The sequence below is a fragment of the Coregonus lavaretus genome (assembly GCF_964263955.1).
Source record: "Coregonus lavaretus genome assembly, chromosome: 13".
In the NCBI taxonomy this organism is placed as follows: domain Eukaryota; kingdom Metazoa; phylum Chordata; class Actinopteri; order Salmoniformes; family Salmonidae; genus Coregonus; species Coregonus lavaretus.
Window position 1 is genome coordinate 32,482,008 of NC_140000.1, and position 24,547 is coordinate 32,506,554.

Sequence of the window (24,547 nt, forward strand, 5' to 3'; positions counted from 1 at the left end):
TACAACCTGTAGGCCTAGTGTGCAGAACAAGGACCACCTCATATATTCAATGTGAGTGGGTGAGTGAGTGAGAATTTGTGTAACATGGAATGTGTGTAATTTAACCTCTCCTCTCCATGGTACCATATTGATTGTGGTTTTCATTGTGCCTTAGGGAGATGTCATGAAAGCTTATATGGAAATGCGTTTCAGGATAACATTTTCTATGTTTCATCATGCACAAAAACATTATGTAGCCTAATAACTAAACCAAACTAGACATAATGTAATGAATGAAACAGCAGACACACCAGGAATTGATTGCTGAGAGCTTTATTTGCTGCTTGTTGAGTAGCTGTGTAAGGCACACAGAGGTTCTGGATATGTGGTTCAAAGGCACATTACAAGAGCCGAAGGATACTGCTTGACTAGGCTGCAGGGTCATTCATGGTCTCATGTCTTGGTCAAAGGTCAGAGACCAGACATGGGCCGTCAGTGCAAAGCTCCAGGGGCGTGAGGGGTTAAGCGGTGAGAGGAGGTCACATGGTCATTCACGCCTATTCCTCGTCCGAGTCATCGGCAGCGCCAGAGATGATGTAGGTTTGCTCCGTTGTGTCGCTTTCCAGTGTCTCGTCCTCTGATTTAACTGTTCTAAGGGAAAGCAAAAAATGACCTGGTTGAATAAGTGTCTTTACAAAAGACATGATGTGAAGATTAATTTTTCTCCTCCAGTCATTGTGTTAAACATTCTGACCTAACAATGTTCTGTCCCTGAGCAAGACAGTTAACCCTATGTTCCCTGGGCGCTGATGACGTGGATGTCGATTAAGGCAGCCCCCTGCACTTCTCTGATTCAGAGGGGTTGGGTTAAATGTGGAAGACACATTTCAGTTGAATGCATTCAGTTGTACAACAAACTAGATATACCCGTTTCCCTTTCCTAACAAAGGTCAATGATAAGCCTATATTACTCTCATAATGTTTTAAAGTGCAGGTTACTTTTACCTGATGAGCACCGTCCTCCTCTCTGTCATCTCCACTGCCTGCTCCTCGTGGGAGTACTCCATGGAGGCGCCGTATCCATATTCACCTGCACCTTTTCCAATGCCTCCGCCCATGCCTCCACCCATTCCTCCACCATTGCCTCCAGGACCCATGGCTCCAGCACCCATGCCTTTAGCACCATTGCCTCCAGCACCCATTCCTCCACCGTCCATGCCTCCACCCATTCCTCCAGCACCTGTGCTTCCAGCTCCTAGGCCTCCAGCACCCACACCCCCAGCACCCACGCCTCCAGCACCCATGCCTTTGGCTCCAGTTCCTCCAGCTCCCATTCCTCCACCATTCCCACCACCCATGCCTCCAGCTCCACCCCTGCCTCCAGCACCATTTACTCCTGTACCCATGCCACCAGCTCCCATCCCTCCAGCACCCATTCCTCCACCTAAGCTTCCAGCACCCATTCCTCCACCCATGCCTCCAGCTCCACCTATTCCTCCACCACTGCCTCCAGGTCCAATGCCTCCAGCCATGCCCATACTCATCCCAGCGCTCATGGAGCTTGAGCTGCTACTCATTATGGACATGGTCCCAACCATGGTTGTGAGTCGCAAGTCCTCGCCCTCAATCAGCTTCCTATGGAAACAGAGAAAAGCCGTATCAATGGATCAGAATCGAGAAAATATGAAATTACCACAAATTCGCTTTTATATGACACTCATTTCTATTTGCTCATCTAAAGGTTATTTACACTCTCTGTATGATCCTATCTAAATCCATTGCACTAAACCTGGCATCACCTGAGTGCTACCTCACCTGTAAGTTGTGATCTCAATCTCCAGAGCCATCTTCATGTTCAGAAGGTCCTGGTATTCACGCAGGTGCAGAGCGATTTTCGACTTGGTGGATTTCAGCTCCTCCTTCAGGGCCTCAATCCTTGCCTGTGACGTCAAAAGATCCACCTTGAGTTAACACCTTAGTAGGCTACAGATGAAAGGTTGAACACCAACCTTTCATCTGTAGCCTACTTGGATTTGAACTGTGTACAATCAATTCAGATATATTTAACGGTTGAGTTCTGTAGTAAACCGGACTGAGGTAAGGTTCATTAATAACTGGACCACTCCACCTCCTGATCTAACGTGCTCACCTGAAGGTCCTCCAGCTCTTTCTTGTACTTTTCCTGTGCTTCACGAATTTGTGCCTCCAGAGCCTCATTCTTGGTCTTCAGAGCTTCCAGGCCACGCTCTTTATTTAGGATCTTCAAAGGTTAGGAAAAATACAATAAAAATGTATTTTTCCTTCATATTTTGATTGAGGAAAAATATCCATTGACATAGGCTTATAGGCTACAACTCTTATTTACATATAGCCTCGATAATAATAGTTGATGTGTCACATTTTACAACCATGTAGGAATATATTTTTCAAATAGCCTAACTTACATCCTTCTTGGCGCCAGCAACTTCTTCCCTGACACTTCGAACCATATCCACATGTTTTGTCGTCTTGTTGTTCAGGTCTTCAAACTTACTTTTATACCAGGAATCCATTTCCTACAACATATAGGGGCCATGAAACACATTCAGACCTTGAAATTAATTACTGCTGTATGTATACACTCCAGTTAATTATAAATAGGCCTACCTGTAAATTTTTTGCCGCTATTTCGTCATACTGAGCTTGGATTTGTTTGAGAGCGCCTGAGAGGTCGGGGAGGTCATAAGCGCTCTGGGCTGAGGAATGGGCAGCATATATCATTTTCAGAAGCTCTTCAATTTCCTGAGAAAGAAAAAAGGTTCAGTTAAATGTTTAGATGGTGTAGGCCTACACAGTAACTCCTATGCATTCAAATGTAACACTATTTTGGGGTTTATATGGTCCCACCCCCATTTTGTGTTAAAACTACTCTGGTCATGACGTTGATATTTTTGTAGTTAAAACGACACTAAATGGAGTAAATATCCAACTCTCAGAGTTGCTTAAATTTAACTTCAATTGCCATTTTACTATTTTCAGTGTTGTTTTTAATCAACTCCCTTGCCATTTTACACATTTGTGTTGTTTTGAATTAACAATCAACTACAGCGGATTACATTTATCTTTCAGTTTACTTCCTTTGTGTAAAGGGTGGGAAATTTGAATTAAATTTGAATTAAAGGGTGCCTTATTTGAATATTTCTTAATGTGTCACATTATGGTGGTTTGCAATGTGATATCCAATCTCTGTTGGAAGCCAACTTGCAGGAATATATCCAGCACTTTTACATCACTCACAATTTGCATTTAAAATGCTTGTCAGAGTAGGAAAGAAAACACATTACATGAAGACTACCTACACCATGTAAACTAGAACAACTATCTCACTAAGTTGCTATAAATCCAACTACTTTGTCTAGAAAAATGTATGTTTCTTATCTTTGTGTAGCATAAGATTGAAAAAAAAACAATCAATGTACATGCAAAAATACAGATATTGAAACATTTTTAAAAAATCTACCTGCAACAGTGCATGCTGGGAAATATGACAATGAGGCCCCTCCCACACCTGTGGAGAACTCCATAGATTTAACTCCCCGTCTCTGGTTACTCTTAATGGAATTAAAAGTACTCCATGCCAATGAACTCCAGTTATCAACACAGGAAGCATATCACTCTCTTGAGAGATAAGATAACTCCCAATAGAGTAAATTTAACCCTCATTTTTTAAACACTGATTTCAACTATCCTTGATTTACTGTTTATCATTTCATCCATTCGCTAGAGTTGGTACAGGTCGCTGCAAATCAATAAGTGCACGCTATAACGCGACCTACCGCTTTGTGCACCCTCTGAAGGAATTCAATCTCCACCTCCAACTGCTCGAGCTGTTTCTCCAGGGCTATGCGCTGAGAGGTGGCTCTGTCCACATCCTGAAAACCAAATAACACAATGGCGTCAATGGCACTTGAATGTTTATCAGGCAATTTTGGCTAAGACTATACAGTGATTAAACAGCCTCTCACCGGACGGAATGCTTCTATCTCCATCTCGGCCCGCCTCCTCAGCTCAACTGCCTCCTCGTATTTGACTTTGGTCATCACCAGTTGACCTGCCATGGCCTCTTTACCGGCTATGGCTTGGTCCTGTAAACCAAAACACAGATGAACCTTTATTGGGATATAAAGGTAACAAGCCGATAATAAATTATAGGCTGTGTCAGCCATATTGAAAGAAAGAAATCACCATATTGTCCACATTCTAATTCTCGCTCTCTTTTTAATTATGTCTCCATCTCCTCCTCTGTGTGTGTGTGTGTGTGTGTGTGTGTGTGATTTCTGTTTTTTCGCTCTAATGATCATCTGTGAGGTAAACGAGAAAAAAGGGGACAGTGATGACGTGTGGATTAAGCCATTCCGTCTCACCCGCTGGATTCTCATCTTTTCTGCAATCTTCTTCAGATCTCTCAGCTGCTCCTCGTACAGTTTGCGCAGGCCCGACGGCTTCACGAACCGGTTCTGGATGCCGTCAATCTCCATCTCCAACAACTTGTTCTGCTGCTCCAGGGACCGAACCTTTTAAGAGAATGACATTGGCGGGGTATGAATTATCATCAAATTTGCCAGCGACCCTCACTTGAATATGCTCGCTGCCCAAATAAGTGGGAATAATGCGCGCCTCCGTCTCCACAGCCAGAAGGTGCATTTCTCCACTGCAGCCCTGTATGGCACACTCAAACAAGCGTAGTCTAATCAGACAAATTCCATCAAAGAAACATCAGTTCTTCTACTTTAAGGGCGGCAGAATATCGCACAGATGTTAAAGAATATTGGCAGCGGCACTGATGCAATGTATCCGGCCAGAATCCACACACAATTGCACCTGCATGTGTGAAGAGCAGCTATGTCTAGGCTATAGCTTACTAGAAAGTTGGCTATCTGTAATATGAAAGCCACAAAACAACAAGTTCATCCCCATATATTGCGTCAATTAGTCTGTGCGCGCACACCTATCCAATAATCCAAAAGTTTGTGTGTGCTAGCCTTGGCGCCTTGTGTGTGAGCAAGTGTATAGTGGTGGGTGCTTACCTTCTCAATGTAAACAGCAAGTCTGTCGTTCAGTACGACCATTTCCTGCCGCTCACCACTGCGCGTGCTGAGGAATTCTTTGTTCTCCGCAGCAGATGCGTCCAGGTCCACCGGGGCCCCATTGCCATAGCCCACACATGCCATGGTTCCCGCATTTCCGCTAAAATGACAGTCAGTTCAACACTCACCGCTTGACCTGGAGATAACTGACATGACTTTGTTATTCAAGACATGACGTAAATATTAAAGGTTTGAAAGGTTATTGTCACTTGCATGTCACATCACAGCGACATGGTTAACCGATGGCCTGTCACGTAACCTTCTATTAATTTCCAGGTGCCACATTTGTGCCTACTCTGATGTCAGATGCAAAAAAATGTTTTTGCCTGCGCTGAAGACGTCTATATCGGTCATATACTACTTTTGAGAAAAAATCTAAACAAAATGTATTTGTATTTGAGTGTTTAACAGCATTTGTAACTTGAGTCTGATAATTACCCGTACAAAACAATTAATCTGATGATACTCGTGGAATATAAAAATACTTGCTTGATATATGGTTCCAGTTCCTTTAAATACTTATTTGTATGTGAAAACTGAAATGGTCTATTCATACATTTTACTAGAAGCTCTTATCCAGTGCAACTTACGGTAGTGAGTGGATACATTTTCATACCTTTTTGTACAGGTCCCCCGTGGGAATCAAACCCCACAACCCTAGCGTTGCAAGCACCATGCTCTACCAACTGAGCCACATAATCACAAACCACTTGATGTCTCAATGTACTAAATTACTGTATTGTGCATTGTTTTTCTTCATGGAGATGGAAAGTTTACAGGTACCAAACCTAGATGACCACCCTATGTACAATACAGTAATGTACATTTACATTAAGTGGTTTGTAAGGATGGTAAATTAATACTGCACAAAATGTGGTTGTTTTCCATGTTATTTGATCAAGAAAAATATTTTATTTGATGTGGATGCTTTGTGTCTTTGCCCATAACATTGCACCTTTTGATGTAAATGTTTGAGGACAGGGTTTTGTTCTTTAATGGATTCCATTAGAATGACCATCACAGAGAAAGGGACAGGGCAACAACTCTTACAATTCCAACTATTGAATCCTGCAAAATACTGTTCTTAATTATACAACAACCTTTTTTTTTTTTTACAAAGCAGAGATGCTGAAAAAATATTTTTGTCTGCTCTACAGATGTCTATATCAGTCCACTAGTAAAGGCCCAGTGTACTACTTGCGGGTACTACTTGTGTCAGAATTTTCAGGGGGTGCTGCAGCATCCTCAGCACCCCTACAGCTGTTACAAACTAAAACAATTAATTTTAATATAATGGTGTACAGCCTATTTGTTCTCATGGGTATGAGCTATTTTGCCGTTTTCGAAATGTCTTGAATTTAGTCCCTTACAATGTTTAGGCCTACCTACTTATTTATTTATTGATACCTAAAACCTAAAATTCACAATAATATAAAAAGTTGTACATTATTTAGATGCCATTTAGTTTAGGCCTATAGGTTAATCCTTATGTGGAAAATTGACATAGGCCTTACTTTTTGACAAGTAAAAGTTTCTCTATTGTTTTTAGTCAATTGATGCCATCGAATTGCATCAAAAATACATTTAGAAATAGGCTAGTGCTGCACAATAAGAAACAATGAAAACGGTGGTTTGTGTAAGAGAGTGGGAGGTGGCGGATTATAAATTGTCTGAAGTTCCACTATCTAAAAGTTAATTTGCTTGACGTTGTTATTATTGCTTGACTACAACAAAGGTAGCCTATCAACTCTGAAAGCCATGCTTGTCTCTGTCCTCACTCACACATAGTGCTATTAGATGGGAAAATCTATTTCACAGAGTGAAAGAGAATTCGATTTGTTATGTCTGTCAGGAAGAATTGTGGCAAGTCTTTGAGTCATCTGCCAGTAAGGAGACAAATTGGCCTATAGCCTCAGAAGAGCAGTAAGGGGAGGGGAGGTACATACTGTACACTGTTGACAGCAACATACATCTATCTTGTACTGTACTAATTGCCTGTATTTTGGTGGTAATGTAGCACAAATAGCTTTCCTGTAAATTCACAAATATAATACTTGTGGTGTATCAGCAGTGTGTAGTCTCACATTATCGCTTTCAGATGTCACTTATATTGTATCAACTGTATCTACATAACCTCTACTACCCTTTTCACACTTACTGGGCTTACTGGGCTTGAACATTTGAGTATAGCCACATATAGAACAATGAGCCAGATATTTCACTGGATGTATAAATGTGAAGCATCCAGTTGGCCTTTCCACTCACTACCAAATATGGTTATGAGAGGAAGCCCAGTGGCCGGCGGTGGGAGAAGATGAAGTGGGATGGATTTTGGCCGACATTCTGCACATTTTCTCCTTGATGAAACATTTGATCTCAATACAGTTTTCTGTTTCCAAAACTAGAATCTGTACCAAACAGTGGACTACGTTTTGTAGACTTTATCCTTTGACAAAGTTTCTAAAAATTGCTTTGTTTAGAAGGAGTGCAAGGGGGAATTGCACACAGGCACTTCATAGGGTAGGCGTTCCCTAACGGAAAAATGCAATTAAATGCTAGAATGCACAATCGGATCTCGCTAGCTCGTGCTTGGCTCTGCTCACCTCCTTGCTTGTTCTGCCCACTATGATTAATTTGCTCCCATTGGAAATGACAGGCTCTGGTCTATCTTGGGTTAGTTATAAATATATTTGGTATAGCCCTAGCAACTATGGTGGATGCGGAACCAGGCCAGCGCAGTACAGCTGAGCTTGGCTTAGTTGTGTGAAAACTGTACTAGGTGTAGAGTGTGGAGTGAGCATCTTACCCAGCCATGCGAGCGTTGCGTGAGGTGGAGACGGTCCTTCTGCCCATGGTCTGGGCCTGCATACTGCTGGCTCCGGCACTGCGCAAGTAGCTGGCTGACTGGTGGCGGTTAACTCTCCGGGTCGGGGATGGGCTGGACACCCTAACCTGGTAGGAGGATGAGCTGCTGCTGTCCTCAAAGTGGCGTCGGTAGGACGAAATCCTCTCTGGGCTGCGACTCATGTTGGCGGCTGCTTGGGTTTGTCTATCTCTGGGTTCTCTGGAGGTGGTCAATCTTCACCTATGGGACCTCTGCTACTTTTGCTGTGCACTAGCTCCATCGCCTGAGGCTCTTTATACTCCACACGGCCCGGCTTAGCCCAGCCCAAAGGCATGGCCTGGCCCAACCCAACTCATGAGCCAAGACCTCTGGAATCTCTAACCTCAGCACCACACTGGGCCAGACCTGCCATGGCATTCAGACATCTGGCAGCACCCTGCGAGGAGCTGAATAGGGGCTATGGAACAGAAAGGCAGATAGAACAGAGGCAGCACTAGCAGGGCCCATTAGGCAGTAGGTGCATGCAGCAGCAGTCACTGATGTAATCTGCTCAGATGGGGCAGGGGGCTTTAATTGCACGCAGAGCATAGGGCCAGGGGGTGACCCGATGAGGTCAGGCTGGCTTCAGAGGGACAAGGGGCTGCCTGAGATTTGACATAAATTAGAACTTATTAGTCTGGTCTGTTTTTTACACCCTAAACACTAACTGGCCACTCCAATTACTAACAAACATAACCCCCCAAACATACTCACAGGCATAGACAGTAAGCACATACACTACCGTTCAAAAGTTTGGGGTTACTTAGAAATGTCCTTGTTTTCGAAAGAAAAGCAATTTCTTTGTCCTTTAAAATAACATCAAATTGATCAGAAATACAGTGTTGACATTGTTAATGTTGTAAATGGCTATTGTAGCTGAAAACGGCTGAGTTTTTATGGAATATCTACATAGGCATACAGAGGCCCATTATCAGCAACCATCAGTCTTGTGTTCAAATGGCACGTTGTGTTTGCTAATCCAACTCTGCCTAGAAGGTCAGCATCCCGGAGTCGCCTCTTCACTGATGACGTTGAGACTGGTGTTTTGCGGGTACTATTTAATGAAGCTGCCAATTGAGGACCTGTGAGGCGTCTGTTTCTCAAACTAGACACTCTAATGCATTTGTCCTCTTGCTCAGTTGTGCACCGGGGCCTCCCACTCCTCTTTCTATTCTGGTTAGAGCCAGTATGCACTGTTCTGTGAAGGGAGTAGTACACAGCGTTGTACGAGATCTTCAGTTTCTTGGCAATTTCTCGCATGGAATAGCCTTCATTTCTCAGAACAAGAATAGACTGACGAGTTTCAGAAGAAAGTTATTTGTTTCTGGCCATTTTGAGCCTGTAATCGAACCCACAATTGCTGATGCTCCAGATACTCAACTAGTCTCAAGAAGGCCAGTTTTATTGCTTCTTTTAAAATGATAAACTTGGATTAGCAAACACAACGTGCCATTGGAACACAGGACTGATGGTTGCTGATAATGGGCCTCTGTACGCCTGTGTAGATATTCCATAACAAATCAGCTGTTTCCAGCTACAATAGCCATTTACAACATTAACAATGTCTACACTGTATTTCTGATCAATTTGATGTTGTTTTAATGGACAAAAAAATTGCTTTTCTTTCAAAAACAAGGATATTTCTAAGTGCCCCCAAACTTTTGAACAGTAGTGTAAAAAATGTCAAAGATGGTGACACTTTATTTTACAGTGTTATTACTATAATAATTATTGTACATACAGTGTAGGTAATGAATACTCATTGTTATACTGTACTTATAGCAGTAAAACGTTTCACAATAAAGGGGCCATCTCTCAGCTGTTTACCAAAACAGTGGCGGGGTGTAGGCTGTTGTTGTTGTTTGAAATGCAGATTGCACTTTAAGTTCAGTGAAACAATGGGTATTGATTGACAAGATTAATCACATATTAAAGTGTTACCTCAAATACAGTACATTGTTCTCTTGTCCGATAGGCCTTATGCCTGATCTGAAAAACTGCAACATTGTGTGAGGGTGTCAACACTTTTACGAGAGATTGACAGAATTTCCATTGGTAAGATGCTTTCCATTTACCTCAGAGCTTGCAGGCATGTGGGATGTGGAGTCTCCTCTGCATATCTCAGTGATGAGAACAGAAGCTAAGTATGCCCACCAGTGCTGTTCAACATCTAATCAAACTATGACATCACTCATCCATAACATACTCACTCCATTGCACAAGGGTGCGCGGTGCCGGAGCCAAATATAGAGAGATATACAGTGCCTTCAGAAAGTATTCACACCCCTTGACTTTTTCCACATTTTGTTGTGTTACAGTCTGTTACAGTCTCGCAAAGAAGGGCACCTATTGGTAAAAAAAAAACAAGAGCAGACATTGAATATCCATTTGAGCATGGTGAAGTTATTAATTACACTTTGGATGGTGTATCAATACACCCAGTCACTACCAAGATACAGGCGTCCTTCCTAACTCAGTTGCCGGAGAGGAAGGAAACCACTCAGGGATTTCACCATGAGGCCAATGGTGACTTTAAAACAGTTACAGAGTTTAATGGCTGTGATAGAAAACTGAGGATGGATGAACAACATTGTAGTTACTCCACAATACTAACCTAAATTACAGAGTGAAAAGAAGGAAGCCTGTACAGAATACAAATATTCAAAAAAATGCAATAAAACTTTTAAAAAATTGGCAAAGAAAATACATTATGTCCTGGATACAAAGTGTTATGTTTGGGGCAATTCCAACACAACACATCACTGAGTACCACACTTCATATATTAAAGCATGGTGGTGGCTGCATCATGTTGTCGCTCTGGATAAGAGCGTCTGCTAAATGACTAAAATGTAAATGTAAATGTATGTTATGGGTATGCATGTCATCGGCAAGAGCTAGGGAGTTTTTTTTAGGATAAAGAGAAAAGAATAGAGCTAAGCACAGGCAAAATCCTTGAGGAAAATCTGGTTCAGTCTGCTTTCCAACAGACACTGGGAGACAAATTCACCTTTCAGCAGGACAATAAACTAGGCCAAATATACACTGGAGTTGCTTACCAAGATAACATTGAATGTTCCTGAGTGGCCTAGTTACAGTTTTGACTTAAATCATCTTGAAAATCTATGGCAAGACTTGAAAATGGCTGTCTAGCAATGATCAACAACCAACTTGACAGAGCTTGAAGAATTCTAAAAGAATAATGTGCAAATATTGTACAATCCAGGTGTGCAAAGCTCTTAGAGACTTACCGAGAAAGACTCACAGCTGTAATCGCTGCCAAAGGTGATTCTAACATGTATTGACTCAGGGGTGTGAATACTTATGTAAATTAGATATTTCTGTATTTCATTTTCAATAAATTTGCTAAAATTCTAAAAACATGTTTTCACTTTGTCATTATTGGGTATTGTGTGTAGATGGGGGGAAAAAATCTATTTAATCCATTTTTAATTAAGGCTGTAACACAACAAAACGTTGAATAAGTAAAGGGGTATGAATACTTTCTGAAGGCACTGTAAATTACTATGGCTCTGCATTGTCCTAGAGAAGACGTCAACTTATCCAAAAATATTTATTACTTTCTGTTTTTGGCTATGTACCCTTTCATGAACAGGGTTCGGGTCAATTCCATTTACATTCAGGAAGTAAACTGAAATTCCAATTTGCCTCAATGGATCTCGTTGCGAAAAATGTGTAATTGGAATGACAATTTACTTCCTGAAATGGTATTGGCCCCAACCCTGGTCATTTGTTATTTCAAGATGGCAATGTAATTAAACAGAGAATGTTGAGCCAGGGAAATTGTTGCTTCTGAAGCCATTCTAAACGATCTGCCTCTCATTAATGGACCTGAATTGTGTTTATGGTGGTTTTTTAGTTGGATGAAGTGTAGAACCACTAGGTGAATAGATGCCCGTGGCTATGTACTTGTGTACAAGGACTGCTGAATTTGTCAACAAACTTGACACATCTATCATTGATGACAAAGGAACTTGTGAATGCCTTCTGGAGGTTATGTGGCAAATTCATATAGACGTATTGGTTATTTGAAGTGGTTACTAGATACAGTATATCACCCCAGTGCAACAGCTTTCTATAGGGCAGGGATTAAGTTTCCAATACCTTTTTCATAGCAGACAAATATCCTAATTTAATTCAGTTATATCGCATTTTATATGGCCATGTCTGTTATTTCATGAGAACCTGTATTTCCCTAGTAAATTATGTTCTTTGTTCCTTGTTATAGATTTAGCCTAGTTTCCATTGCTCAATCCTCGGAAAACCTTTGACAATAAAAAGAGACATCGTAAATCAATGTGTGTTTATTTCATTACATAAAAAAGCTAAATAAAATAGTTTATTTGATCAGTATATGCAGCACCAACCTACCTACCTATATTATATCCAATAAATGCATGTTGTATTCACCAATGCTCATATTCACATCACAGGAGAGACCTGGGCCACGTTGAGTAGGCAAACATTGTGAAACGTTGCAGATAGAAATGTCACGAAGAGATGTAATTCTTTATTCTGCATTTCAATAAATCAAGTTTATTTTATAAAGCCCTTTTTACAACAGCAGTTGTCACAAAATGCTTTACCAGTTACCTGCCTAAATCCCAAAGAGAAAGCAAAGCAGATGCGAAAGCATAGTGGCCAGGACAAACTCCCTAGACAGAAAAAACCTAGGAAGACACCAAGAGAAAAATCTGGCTCAGTGGGTTGGCCCATCCTCTTCTGGCTGTACCGGGTAGAGATTTATAGTACATGAGGCATTTAAGGCCTGATTGTTTTTCAGTTCATAGTGTATGTTTCTCCGACTGATGGATAAGCAGATAGAGAATCATGTTTGTCCTACACAATATATTTATATCTGAACGTGTCAAAATGTTGTGCACTGCTGAATGCAGCCCAGATACAATCTGAAGCCAAAACATTTGGTTTCCAACAGCAGAGATTTGTATTAACCTTGCTGTCTGTCTCGCCAACATTTGCAAACATTGTTTCAATATTGAAATTCGATCTCCAGCTGTCCCATAGTAATGAACGTGTCGGGGGTTGGGACGAGACATACAGGCTGGCCGCTTTTCTCAGCCAGTCGAAATCATGAATCAGCATAATTTTTATGGATATATACAAGAAATGTCAGTAGAAAAGTGCTTGTGTAAGCCAACCAACGTTACACAGCTATCTCTTCTGAACAGTGGCCTGGCGAAAGAGCAAATACACCACATGACCAAAGGTATGTGGACACCTGCTCATCTCATTCCAAAATCTTGGGCATCAATATGGAGTTGGTCCCCCCTGTGCTGCTATAACAGCCTCCACTCTTCTGGGAAGGCTTTCCACTAGATGTTGTAACATTACTGCGGGGACTTGCTTCCATTCAGCCACAAGAGCATTAGTGAGGTCGGGCACTGATGTTGGGCGAATAGGCCTGGCTCGCAGTCGGCTTTCCAATTCATCCCAAAGGTGTTTGATGGAGTTGAGGTCAGGGCTCTGTGCAGGCCAGTCAAGTTCTTCCACACCGATCTCGACAAACCATTTCTGTATGGATCTCACTTTGTGCATGGGGCTCTGTAGCTCAGCTGGTAGAGCACGGCGCTTGTAACGCCAAGGTAGTGGGTTCGATCCCCGGGACCACTCATACACAAAAAAAAAAAAATGTATGCACGCATGACTGTAAGTCGCTTTGGATAAAAGGGTCTGCTAAATGGCATATTATTATTATTATTGTCATGCTGAAACAGGAAAGGCCCTTCCCCAAACTGTTGCCACAAAGTTGGAAGCACAGAATCGTCTAGAATATCATTGTATGCTGCAGCATTAAGATTTCCCTTCACTTGAACTAAGGGAACCATGAAAAACACCCCCAGACCATTATTCCTCCTCCACCAAACTTTACAGTTGTCACTATGCATTCAAGCAGGTAGCGTTCTCCTGGCATTCACAAAACCCAGATTCGTCTGTCGGACTGCCAGATGGTGAAGCGTGATTCATCACGCAAGAGAACGTGTTTACACCACTCCATCCATCGCTTGGCATTGTGGATGGTGATCTTAGGCTTGTGTGCAGCTGCTCGGCTATGGAAACCCATTTCATGAAGCTCCCAACGAACAGATATTGTGCTGACGTTGCTTCCAGAGGCAGTTTGGAACTCAGTAGTGAGTGTTGCAACCGAGGACAGGCGATTTCTACGCGCTACGTGCTTCAGCACACAGCGGTCCCGTTCTGTAAGCTTGTGTGGCCTACCACTTCGTGGCTGAACCGTTGTTGCTCCTAGACGTTTCCACTTCACAATAACAGAACAACAGATGACCGGGGCAGCTCTAGCAGGGAATAACTTTTATGAACTGACTTGTTGGATAGGTGGCATCCTATGATGGTGCCACGTTGAAAGTTACTGAGCTCTTCAGCCATCATGGCATTGGCACATTTAGAACGAACGACTGGGTCGCGTCCATAGATTTAGAACAAAAGGACTTAACGACTGGGTTGAGTTTCTGGCATCCGAACCGATAGAACGAATGACCAGCCGGCTTGGGTAGCAACCCTAGATTTGTGTCGGGACTATATCTTGTGGAATAATTAAATAGTATGAATAAATTAATCAAAATAATGTTTTTAATGAAAATATGTCAATCATTATTTGAATATGTTGGTAACCTGTTGTATACAAATGATAATGCCCTCGAAGCCGGTGTTTGGAGGATATATTGACACGGTTTGCTAATTAAAATATAATACACCTTAGCATAGATTCTCAAATAAAACTGATAGGGAATATATACTGTATGTAAAGCTGCATGTTCACAGCAAATTCTCCAATGTTAAATTTAACAATGTGCCAGTGTCTATACAGGTCCACACTTTGTGTTAAATTAACACTGTGCTTAGTGCTGACGCTTTTACAACTGTCAGTGTTAGGGAATTAACACTTTCAGTGTTATACAATAACACCTCATATAGTAATTTTAACATATAGTTTACGCCAATGGGGTTTTGCAATAACACCTCCTATAATATTTTTAACCATTACACCAAGACATTACAATAGTCTTTATTACCACATGCTCTTATGTAAGCTTTTATAAAATTACTTTAGGAGTTGGCAGCAGACATGCGCAAACTTTAATTAACATAACCATAGACCACTTAAAATAGTATAACACTTCCACTCACGGGTCGCCAAAAATAACTTTTTGAAAGCCACGCCCCCACTATAATTTCCCAGTGTGCCTTGGGTCTTTTCAAATGAATTGTAGATTTACCACCCATGACTGTATTTGTTAGTGGTTGTTGAATTCGTTCATTTTTCAGTCCTGTGGACTTCACCAAGTGAATTCCTACTGTAGGCGAATGTCATCATTAAAATATAATTGTTTATGAAAATACATTACATATTTCATAAGGCCTTACTTTGATGGCCAAGTTTTACCTGAACACAGCGGGGTTAGGAACCTCCTGGTTTACATCAGGCCTGCAAGTCTCATTATGCTGGCTTACAAAGTTATGTGCAATTCCTATTCGAATCTAACCAGAGTTAGGACATCAAACAGTTGGAATTTTTATTCACCGTTTTTATTCACCCGCAACCTGCATTCAGACTGACTATCAGGGTTAGGAGCATTAACAAAAGAAGACTACCTAAACCATTTAAACTGTAACAACCATTTCAGTAACAGCTGCAATAAATCGAACTGATTAGATTATTTTAGTTTATTTATCTTTGTGTAGCTTAAGATTTTGAAATTAATCAATGTACATGCAAAAACACTGATATGAAAAACAATCCTTTTTTTTGCTGCATGCTGGGAAATATGATAATGATGGGCGTGAATTTGATGGGAATGTTTGACTCTCCACAGAGTAAAACTGACACAATCACACTTGAAACTGGTTATTAACACCCACTGGGTTTATTTTACACCACTGAGATTTAATTTCACTCTTGAATCAACACTAGAAATGTTACACTGTAAAATCAACACTAGGTAACAGTGGTCAATTTGCTGTGTACATTCCCTCTTTACTGATATAAAGCAAATTGGCTATTTATGGATTACCTTCCATAATAATCTGAAATGTCAGATAATAGCTCAATCTTGATTGATTAAATAAAATGACCTCCAAGAATGGCACAATTCTTGAGCCTCTCAGACAATCAGCTTTCTTGTTCACATTTTGCCCAATCTTGCCATCCACCTGCATAGTGTTGTACGCTAGAAAGAGAGAGAAAAGGGAGAGAATAAGTGAGCGAAATTATAAAAAACTATTCATGTTTAAAGAACTGATATAATGCAACAGTCCCTGTTTTTGGCATCTACAGCATAAAAAGTAAATATTTCCTTGTACTTGATCAGATGTTTTGGTACTGTATGTGGCATTTGCCCATGGTGCTGAGCATGCTGGGTAAAGCACTGTTGTGTAAGGAACTGAGATAAAACAGGGAGTTCCCTAAATGGGCCTTAAACAAAATTAAGTCAAGAGCTGAATTGTATTTTCTACAGCATGAAAAAGCATGACATGAGGAAATCTCCAAAGTGAGAAGTTATTTCGAGCCTATGCATTTTATGTCAATATGATATAGACCTGCAATGTATAGTATGGTACTTCTAGTCGGTTGTGGATAATGCAGTCTTTCTCACTCTTTATATCCTAGAGAGACTGCTTGGTCTAGGGCTTTTTGGCTCCTGATCCCAGCCAGGCAGGAAAAGACAATGTGGTCTGTCGGCTGGGGCATGTCTCCACCATACTTCTCCTTGAATTCTTCAGGGTTCAGCTGTAGGGCAATGTTCACCTGTCCAACTGCAATGGAAAAAACAGTATATAACAGAATTGAGGCTTAAAGAGCAGACTCTTTTACATAATTGTGTCCTTCTATGTTTATCATTTCTATCTGCAATCTTCTATCAGTAGCCTATGTCCCTAACAGTTCCCTAGGAATGTCAAACAGGTTGGTGGAAGCCCACGAGTGCTACTAGAAGTTGTCATAACATAAAGTGTTTGTTTACATTGCCATGTATTTGTGCCAGAATATCACATTGAAAAAGAAAAGGAGAGCAGATGCAATAAATTAATAACCAACGTTTTGACAGCCAAGCTGTCTTCATCAGGATAACACTGCGGGTCACTAGTTTATATACAGCGCCTTCGGAAAGTACTCAGACCCCTTGACTTTTTCCACATTTTGTTACGTTACATCCTTATTCTAAGATTGATTAAATAAATAAAATTCCTCAGCAATCTACACACAATACCCCATAATGACAAAGCAAAAACTGGTTTTTAGAAAAAAAACAGATATACCTTATTTACATAACTATTCAGACCCTTTGCTATGAGACTCGAAATTGAGCTCAGGTGCATCCGGTTTCCATTGATCACCCATGAGATGTTTCTACCACTTGATTGGAGTCCATCTGTGGTAAATTCAATTGATTGGACATGATTTGGAAAGACACACACCTGTTTATATAAGGTCTCACAGTTGACAGTGCATGTGAGAGCAAAAACCAAGCCATGAGGTCTAAGGAATTGTCCATAGAGCTCCGAGACAGGATTGTGTCAACGCACAGATCTGGAGGAGGGTACCAAAAAAATGTATGCAGCATTGAATGTCCCCAAGAACACAGTGGCCTCCATCATTCTTAAATGGAAGAAGTTTGGAACCACCAAGACTCTTCCTAGAGCTGGCCGCCCGGCCAAACTGAGCCATCGGGGGAGAAGGGCCTTGGTCAGGGAGGTGACCAACAACCCAATTGTCACTGACAGAGCTCTAGAGTTCCTTCCAGAAGGACAACCATCTCTGCAGCACTCCACCAATCATAATTTTATGGTAGAGTGGCCAAATCCTCAGTATAAGGCACGACAGCCCACTTGGAGTTTGCCAAAAGGCACCTAAAGACTCTCAGACCATGAGAAACAAGATTCTCTGGTCTGATGAAACCAAGATTGAACTCTTTGGCCTGAATGCCAAGTGTCACGTCTGAAGGAAATCTGGCACCATCCCTACTGTGAAGCATGGTGGTGGCAGCATCATGCTGTGGGGATGTTTTTCAGCGGCAGGGACTGTGAGACTAGTTAGGATCGAGGAAAATATGAACGGAGCAAAGTACAGAGAGATCCTTGATGAAAACCTGCTCCAGAGCGCTGAGGACCTCAGACTGGGGCGAAGGTTCAACTTCCAACAGGACAACGACCCAAAGCACACAGCCAAGACAACACAGGAGTGGCTTTGGGACAAGTCTCTGAATGTCCTTGAGTGGCCCAGGCAGACCCCGGACTTGAACCCGACCGAACATCTCTGGAGACCTGAAAATAGCTGTACAGCAACGCTCCCCATCCAACCTGACAGAGCTTGAGAGGATCTGCAGAGAAGAATGGAAGAAACTCCCCAAATACAGGTGTGCCAAGTTTGTAGCGTCATACCCAAGAAGACTTGAGGCTGTAATCGCTGCCAAAGGTGCTTCAACAAAGTACTGAGTAAAGGGTCTGAATACTTATGTAAATGTGATTTATTTTTTATAAATTAGCACAATTTCTAAAAACCTGTTTTTGCATTGTCATTATGGGGTATTGTGTGTAGATTGAGGGGGGGGGGGGGTAAAAAGATTTAATCAAGTTTAGAATAAGGATGTAACGTAACAAAATGTAGAAAAAAGTCAAGGGGTCTGAATACTTTCCAAAGGCACTGAACAAAAATAAACACAACATGCAACAATTTCAATGATTTTACTGCGTTACAGTTCATATAAGGAAATCAGTCAATTGACATAGATTCATTAGGCCCTAATCTATGGATTTCACATGACTGGGCAGGGGCGCAGCCATGGGTGGGCCTGGGAGGACACAGGCCCACCCATTTGGGAGCCAGGCCCAGCCAATCAGAATGAGTTTTTCCCCACAAAAGGGCTTTATTACAGACATAAATACTCCTCAGTTTCATTAGCTGGCCGGGTGGCTGGTCTCAGATGATCCAGCAGGTGAAGAAGCCAAATGTGGAGGTCCTGGGCTGGCGTGGTTACAATGTGGTCTGCGGTTGTCAGGCTGGTTGGACGTACTGCCAAATTCTCTAAAACAACGTTGGAGGCGTCTTATGGTAGAGAAATGAACTTTCAATTCTCTGGCAACAGCTCTGGTGGACCTACCTGCAGTCAGCATGCCAATTGCACACTCCCTCAAAATGTAGACATCTGTGGCAAAACTGCACATTTAAGAGTGGCCTTTTATTGCCCCCAGTACAAGGTGCACATGTATAGTTTGAAAGGACACACACAGGTGTCTGTAATCAAGCCTTCTGTGGCTTGACTTCATTGGTCGATTTACAGATAAAAATAGAACATATAAAAACCATGAATGATTACATATGATTATAGATGCAATTAGGCTACATAGGCCTACAAACGATTTAAAATTGACAGCAAAAACACAATAATCACAAGAATGGCTTCAGATCAAACTCTAGGTCATATTGTACCATGTTGCAGCACATTTTACAATATGCAGATTTGTCATTAGAGGTTGAAGTCATGAGACAGGTCATAATGAAAAGGATAACTCACGAGGTATGTTGATTGACCCCGGGATGTTTCCATACTCTCGGAGTTCCCACGGCTCTCGGACATCTATTACTACACATGTACGGGTAGCGAGTAGTTTCTTTAATTGTTCGTAAGAGACATCAGTTTCTGGCAATTGGAATGAGCTGAAACTACGTAACACGTCCTCTTTGTGAGCGACATGGATATCTGAAAGATACAAAAACAACGGTTGTTGACTAGTGAGCAAAATAAAAAGGGGTTTACCAGCATTTTGAATGAGTTTTAGTGTAAAAGAGTCACTACAATAATTAAAATTAAGCCTCACATTTTCAACTTCGCTAATTACACAGCCTTAAGACTTGTTATTTATTTCAACCCATGCCAAGCAGACTTACATGATGCACATCGGGAGTGAGAACCGAATGTGTTTGACAGTGCTCTTCTTGAGGCTGGAATGACATTTCGGTTTGCTAAAAGCCGTGGAATCGCTGCAGCAAGCCTCGAACAAGCTTTCTGAGCCATGTCAATATTTACACATGTAACTAAATCAAAGGTTTCAGAACAAAACTCAAAACTACACTATTGTATTGTTAATGTGTATTCACTGCTCCAGCGCCGTTGTTTTCTTCTTCTTCTTTGGATTTTATGACGAACTACACTCAAAAGGTGTATTGTCGCCACCAACTGGACGGGGTAAAACATTTACAAAAGAAAATTCAACTCCATATGGAGCGAAAATTAACATAAATGCACACGGACTTAAAAATAAAAAAAAGTATCAAAAATATATACATTCCCACCCCTTCAGTCCTTCTAAAACTCAAATACCCTACGCAGGCAGAGAAAGTATGGGTAACTGCATACTTGGAGTGTGTCTGAAAGTGGGCGTTGCAAAAAAAGTGGGTGGATCAACAGCCATGGGTGTAACATCAGCCCTCCATTATTGGTTAGACCAGTCATAGCCAGGTGCACCGCGGCTTAATGTCACCTGGAGCGAGCGGACCACAGGGGAGTGCCATCACTGACCCCTGGGTCTAGGGCTCCCTTGTGTGCCTGCTTGCTTCTCAGGTTGTCCTTCCTCCCCTCTGCAGATCCAGCACCAGTCCTAGCACCAATCCAGATCCCATTGGCCGGTCCTAGCAGCAGACCACCAGACGAGGTGCGGAGGAGGGAACAAACACCAGACCTTCACCCGGAGCGAGCAGACCACAGGAGAGTGCCACAATTGACCTCCAGGACTAGGGTTCCCTTGTGTGTCTGCTTGCTCCTCAGGTTGTCTTTCCTCCTCTCTACAGATCCCGACCCAGCCCCAGTTCGCGGTTCCGGGTTCCTATTTTCTCTGAGGCCCACAGTCCCATCACCAGACCCTGCACCAGACCCCTGGTTTTCCAGCCCTGTTACCAGCACAATTTCTAACCTGGCCCCAACACCAACCCAGGTTTTCCTTGTCCCAGCCCCAACACCAACCCTGGACACAGCACAGACCAATTCGAACTGCCACCTTCATCCAGCAACTGCTAGCTCAACCCTTCCCTTCCCCTCCCCAAAGACACAGACACATTGTGGACTGACTGACTGACGGACTGAATTGACTGAATTGACTGACAGATTTTTCTGAATCCTTTTTTTGATTAATTGATTGCTTTGTTTCTCTTATTTATTTTCTTTTTTATTTTATTATTGGATAACCATTTGGTTTGCTTTATTTGAATTGATTACTTATAGTTTGAATTGTTGATTATTTAGAATTTTGAATTAATGATGGATGAATTTTAACTTGTTGAACATTTTAAACTGTCATGTTTACAGGTTAAGATAACAAATGTAGCAGGTTATGAGAATGAACGTAGTCGGTTAGGATAATTAACGTGGCAGGTTAGGATAATGAGGATTAGGTTAGGAAAAGGGTTAGGTTTAGCTAAATGTAGCTCTTCAGATGTAAAATCGTTTTAATCCCAGTGTTTAACTGCAAAAAAATCAAGTACCGTCCTTCTGACTGACATGTGCAACATTGCGTGTGCACCGAAGTGTACGTATCACACCAAAGACAGTAAAGCGCACTTCTCAAATCGAATCTCTAGTATGTTTACACAAGCATACGCCGATCATACATATTTTCTTAAGAAAATAGCTCCATAATTTACTTTCCTACCATCATAATTTCGCCTTTCCTGCTAGCAATTTCTGTCACATGGTAGTGCACAGGATGTATTTTCCGGTTGTGTTTAACCTGAACGAGCCACCGTATTGCTTCACATATTGACTTCAGCAATTTGATCATGTGACTTTTTCTGGGTTCAGACGCTAGCCATCGACATGTTCCCGACAGTTTTAGAAAGTCAAGATTATAACTTAAACTATATTATGAGTTTTGGACATTAGCTACAAGTATTCTGTGGACTTCATTCGAGTTTCTTGTCGTGTATGACATACAATAAAGTCAATCGTGTGAAATAAGCTACGACGCTACATTGTGTTGACATATTAGCTAGCTAGCTAACTTGCTAGCTCATTGGCCAGTTTAAGGGCAAAATCAAAGAGGTGAGTTGTTTCATGTAAGCAACAACATATTCTAAAATCCTCAGAGGCAATGTGGTATGCCAGCTAAGTAGTTAGTAGTAAAAAGCTTTTAAAACCACGAACTCCCAAGTTAACTTAGCTAGCTAACGTTACAGTCAATACGGCGGTTAGTAGCTAACGTTACCTGTAACGTTAGTTAACTTGTCATGCACTGCGTTAGCTAAACCTCACGGTGGCTTGACTTGGTTGTATATTGTTACATTAAGTGTAACTCAGCTAAAATAGATTTGGAAAACACAAAAGTATTATTTTCTTTATTTGTAGGTATGGCCTTCTACAAACTAGAGCTGTGTCATATGCTTTTGCATCATGTTGAAGTTGATGACTTTTTATAAATTAGTTGAATGAACCATTGTCGATATCTTTACAGAACAAAACAGATTTCAGCTATTGTTTAGATTACTGTGTCTGTGCCCTCCTAACGTTAGTTCACTCTGGAGGCCAGGCATCATCAGTCTGGCCATTCTACAGCTCTTACCCACACTAGATTTTGACAAATAAACATTCTTTGGATATCTGAATGTCTAGCATCTGTTTGATGCTACAGAGCCCTGTACAGCTTATATAAATATATTCTGTGAATTCATAAAAGCAGACACTTTTCGAAGAGTGATATATCCATATTTATTTTATGGTGGTTTTATGTCAGGGCTCTCCGACCCTGTTCCCAGAGAGCTACTGTCCTGTAGGTTTTCACTCCAACCCTAATCTAGCACAATTTATTCTAATAATTAGCTGGTTGATAAACTGAACCAGGTTAGTAACAACTGGGGTTGGAGCGAAAACCCACAGGAGCGTACCTCTCCAGGGACAGGGTTGGAGACCCCTGTTTTACATGGTGAAATGCTGAGCCACACTAGCTGCGTTTTACACAGGCAGCCCAATTCTGATATTCTTCCCACTAATTGGTCTTAATTCAACTGAGATCTTTTTCAAAACTGATCTGATTGGTCAAAAGACCAATTAGTAAAAAAAAATTGAATCGGGCTCCCTGTGTAAACGCAGCCATAGTCCTTTATCCGGCTTCGGTACACTGGCAATGGTGTTCGGCATGGTGGGCTGGGGAAGCTGAGACTCTTTGTGCTTATGGTGAATGGTCTTTTGCTGTCTGCGGTGTAAGTCGCTCTGTATAAGAGCGTCTGCTAAATGACTAAAATGTAAAAAATGTAAAATGTAGATTAGACTAATTCTAATGGAAATTCAAGACCATGACTATGTGATTCTTTGAATCTGGTGGTGTGTTGGGGCTGGGCTGGAACAAAAGCCTGCACATACAGCAGCCCGTCAATGCCAGATTTTCCCAGTAAGTAAGTAGCCTTGCACGAGTTGGAACGGCTCATAGGAGCAGATCTCCTGTTTCTGTAGCGTGAGGCAGCTTGATGAACAAGTACATCCCCTGCACAGGACACTAGTCTATCGCAGGTCCTTACCCCCAATCTATCTCCTTAATGCTGGGTGCAGAGACACACCAGTCCCATTTTTACAGTCTTTGGTATGACTCGGTCATGGATCGAACTCCCAACCTTCCAATCTCAGGCGGATACTCAAACCACAAGGCCACTGAGTTGGTTAGAGTTGCCCAGCTCTATACTAAATCATGCAGCAAAGCTCTTAGATTTGCCTTCAATGTTTTCTTTTGGCCCTGTCAATTTTGGGCACTGCTTAAAACCCAGAGTAGTACTGATATTCCTATGTCTCTCCAGTCTACACCTACAGATGCGGCTAAAGGATCCCTTCTCCTTGAAAGCCGCCGACATGACTAAGCGGACTAACAAGCCGAGGAAGCCTCGAGATGAGGAGTCGTCGGACGAAGTTAGCGGTAAGATCATGGGAAGCTCATGCTCCCTGTTGTGATGAAAAAAACATATGCCTAAAAAAGTTTAACTGACCCAATAAGCCTTCCACATGTTTTGCTCTATTAATGGCTAGTCCAATCATGTCTGATTAATTCTATGGCAGGGGACCTGTGGAGTTCAGATTATGACGTTATTTGATATCTATTGTAAATCATGGTCATTAAGGGATTTGTAGATGCTAGATTAGCAAGCAACATCAATGTGACTTCTTGCTCCTCAGGGCTGACCTGCCAGCATGTCAGCAAGGCGGTGGACCTGAGCTCAGTCAAGAAGGCGGTGACCTCGAGCATGTGGTCGATGTGTTCAGATTGCCTGAGGGAAAGGACTATGATAGATGGAGAGCCAGCCAGTGGCCACGACATCCTCGTATGCCTCAAGTGTGGCTTCCAGGTGAGCTTGGACTTTGAAAGCTTTTATCTAAGGTGGGGGGATGAAGGTTCCATCAGTATTTTGATGTATGAATTGCTGCACTTGACATGTGATTCAGAAATGTAACACTGTTTGTTTCATTTGTAACAATCTGACCTGCAAATAGTATGGATGGTGGTAGCCTATCTAAGAAATGGTGTTCCAGT

The 24,547-nt window shown here is 41.8% G+C and overlaps 3 protein-coding genes across 3 annotated transcripts in view; 1 reads left to right on the forward strand and 2 right to left on the reverse strand.

Annotated features, from left to right (window-relative positions):
* Positions 1–536: 536 nt before the first annotated feature.
* On the reverse strand, positions 537–8,132 carry LOC311140759 (desmin-like; the record flags this gene model as incomplete). The annotated part of the gene is made up of 11 exons (XM_084175977.1): positions 537–630; positions 985–1,614; positions 1,795–1,919; positions 2,129–2,239; positions 2,424–2,534; positions 2,626–2,760; positions 3,795–3,890; positions 3,984–4,103; positions 4,383–4,532; positions 5,046–5,205; positions 7,912–8,132. 11 exons carry the CDS (start codon positions 8,130–8,132, stop codon positions 537–539), a joined length of 1,953 nt encoding a protein of 650 aa, XP_084032103.1.
* Positions 8,133–15,574: 7,442 nt separating this feature from the next.
* LOC311139447 (thiosulfate sulfurtransferase/rhodanese-like domain-containing protein 3) lies at positions 15,575–20,155 on the reverse strand. Its single transcript, XM_084174324.1, has 4 exons — positions 19,932–20,155; positions 19,558–19,743; positions 16,642–16,801; positions 15,575–16,215 (listed from the first exon to the last, which is right to left on the reverse strand). The coding sequence occupies exons 1-4, from the start codon at positions 20,056–20,058 to the stop codon at positions 16,158–16,160; spliced, it is 531 nt and encodes a 176-aa protein (XP_084030450.1). The 5' UTR covers positions 20,059–20,155; the 3' UTR covers positions 15,575–16,157.
* Positions 20,156–21,811: 1,656 nt separating this feature from the next.
* LOC311140710 (ubiquitin carboxyl-terminal hydrolase 45-like) overlaps positions 21,812–24,547 on the forward strand; it is a 37,431-nt gene continuing 34,695 nt past the window's right edge. The window contains exons 1-3 of the mRNA XM_084175894.1: positions 21,812–22,077; positions 23,820–23,935; positions 24,193–24,362. Of these exons, the coding sequence (XP_084032020.1) occupies positions 23,833–23,935; positions 24,193–24,362 (273 nt within the window). The 5' untranslated portion in view covers positions 21,812–22,077; positions 23,820–23,832. The remainder of the gene's footprint in view (positions 22,078–23,819; positions 23,936–24,192; positions 24,363–24,547) is intronic.

What these genes read in the sequence shown, in the direction of transcription:
- LOC311139447 (XM_084174324.1), bottom strand. Translation starts at nt 20,058, where the DNA reads ATGGCTCAGAAAGCTTGTTCGAGGCTTGCTGCAGCGATTCCACGGCTT. An exon ending in TCACTCCCGATGTGCATCAT is followed by an intron (nt 19,744 to 19,931) that starts GTAAGTCTGCTT and finishes TGTATCTTTCAG; the next exon opens with ATATCCATGTCGCTCACAAA. An exon ending in GTCTCTCTAGGATATAAAGA is followed by an intron (nt 16,216 to 16,641) that starts GTGAGAAAGACT and finishes CTCTCTTTCTAG; the next exon opens with CGTACAACACTATGCAGGTG.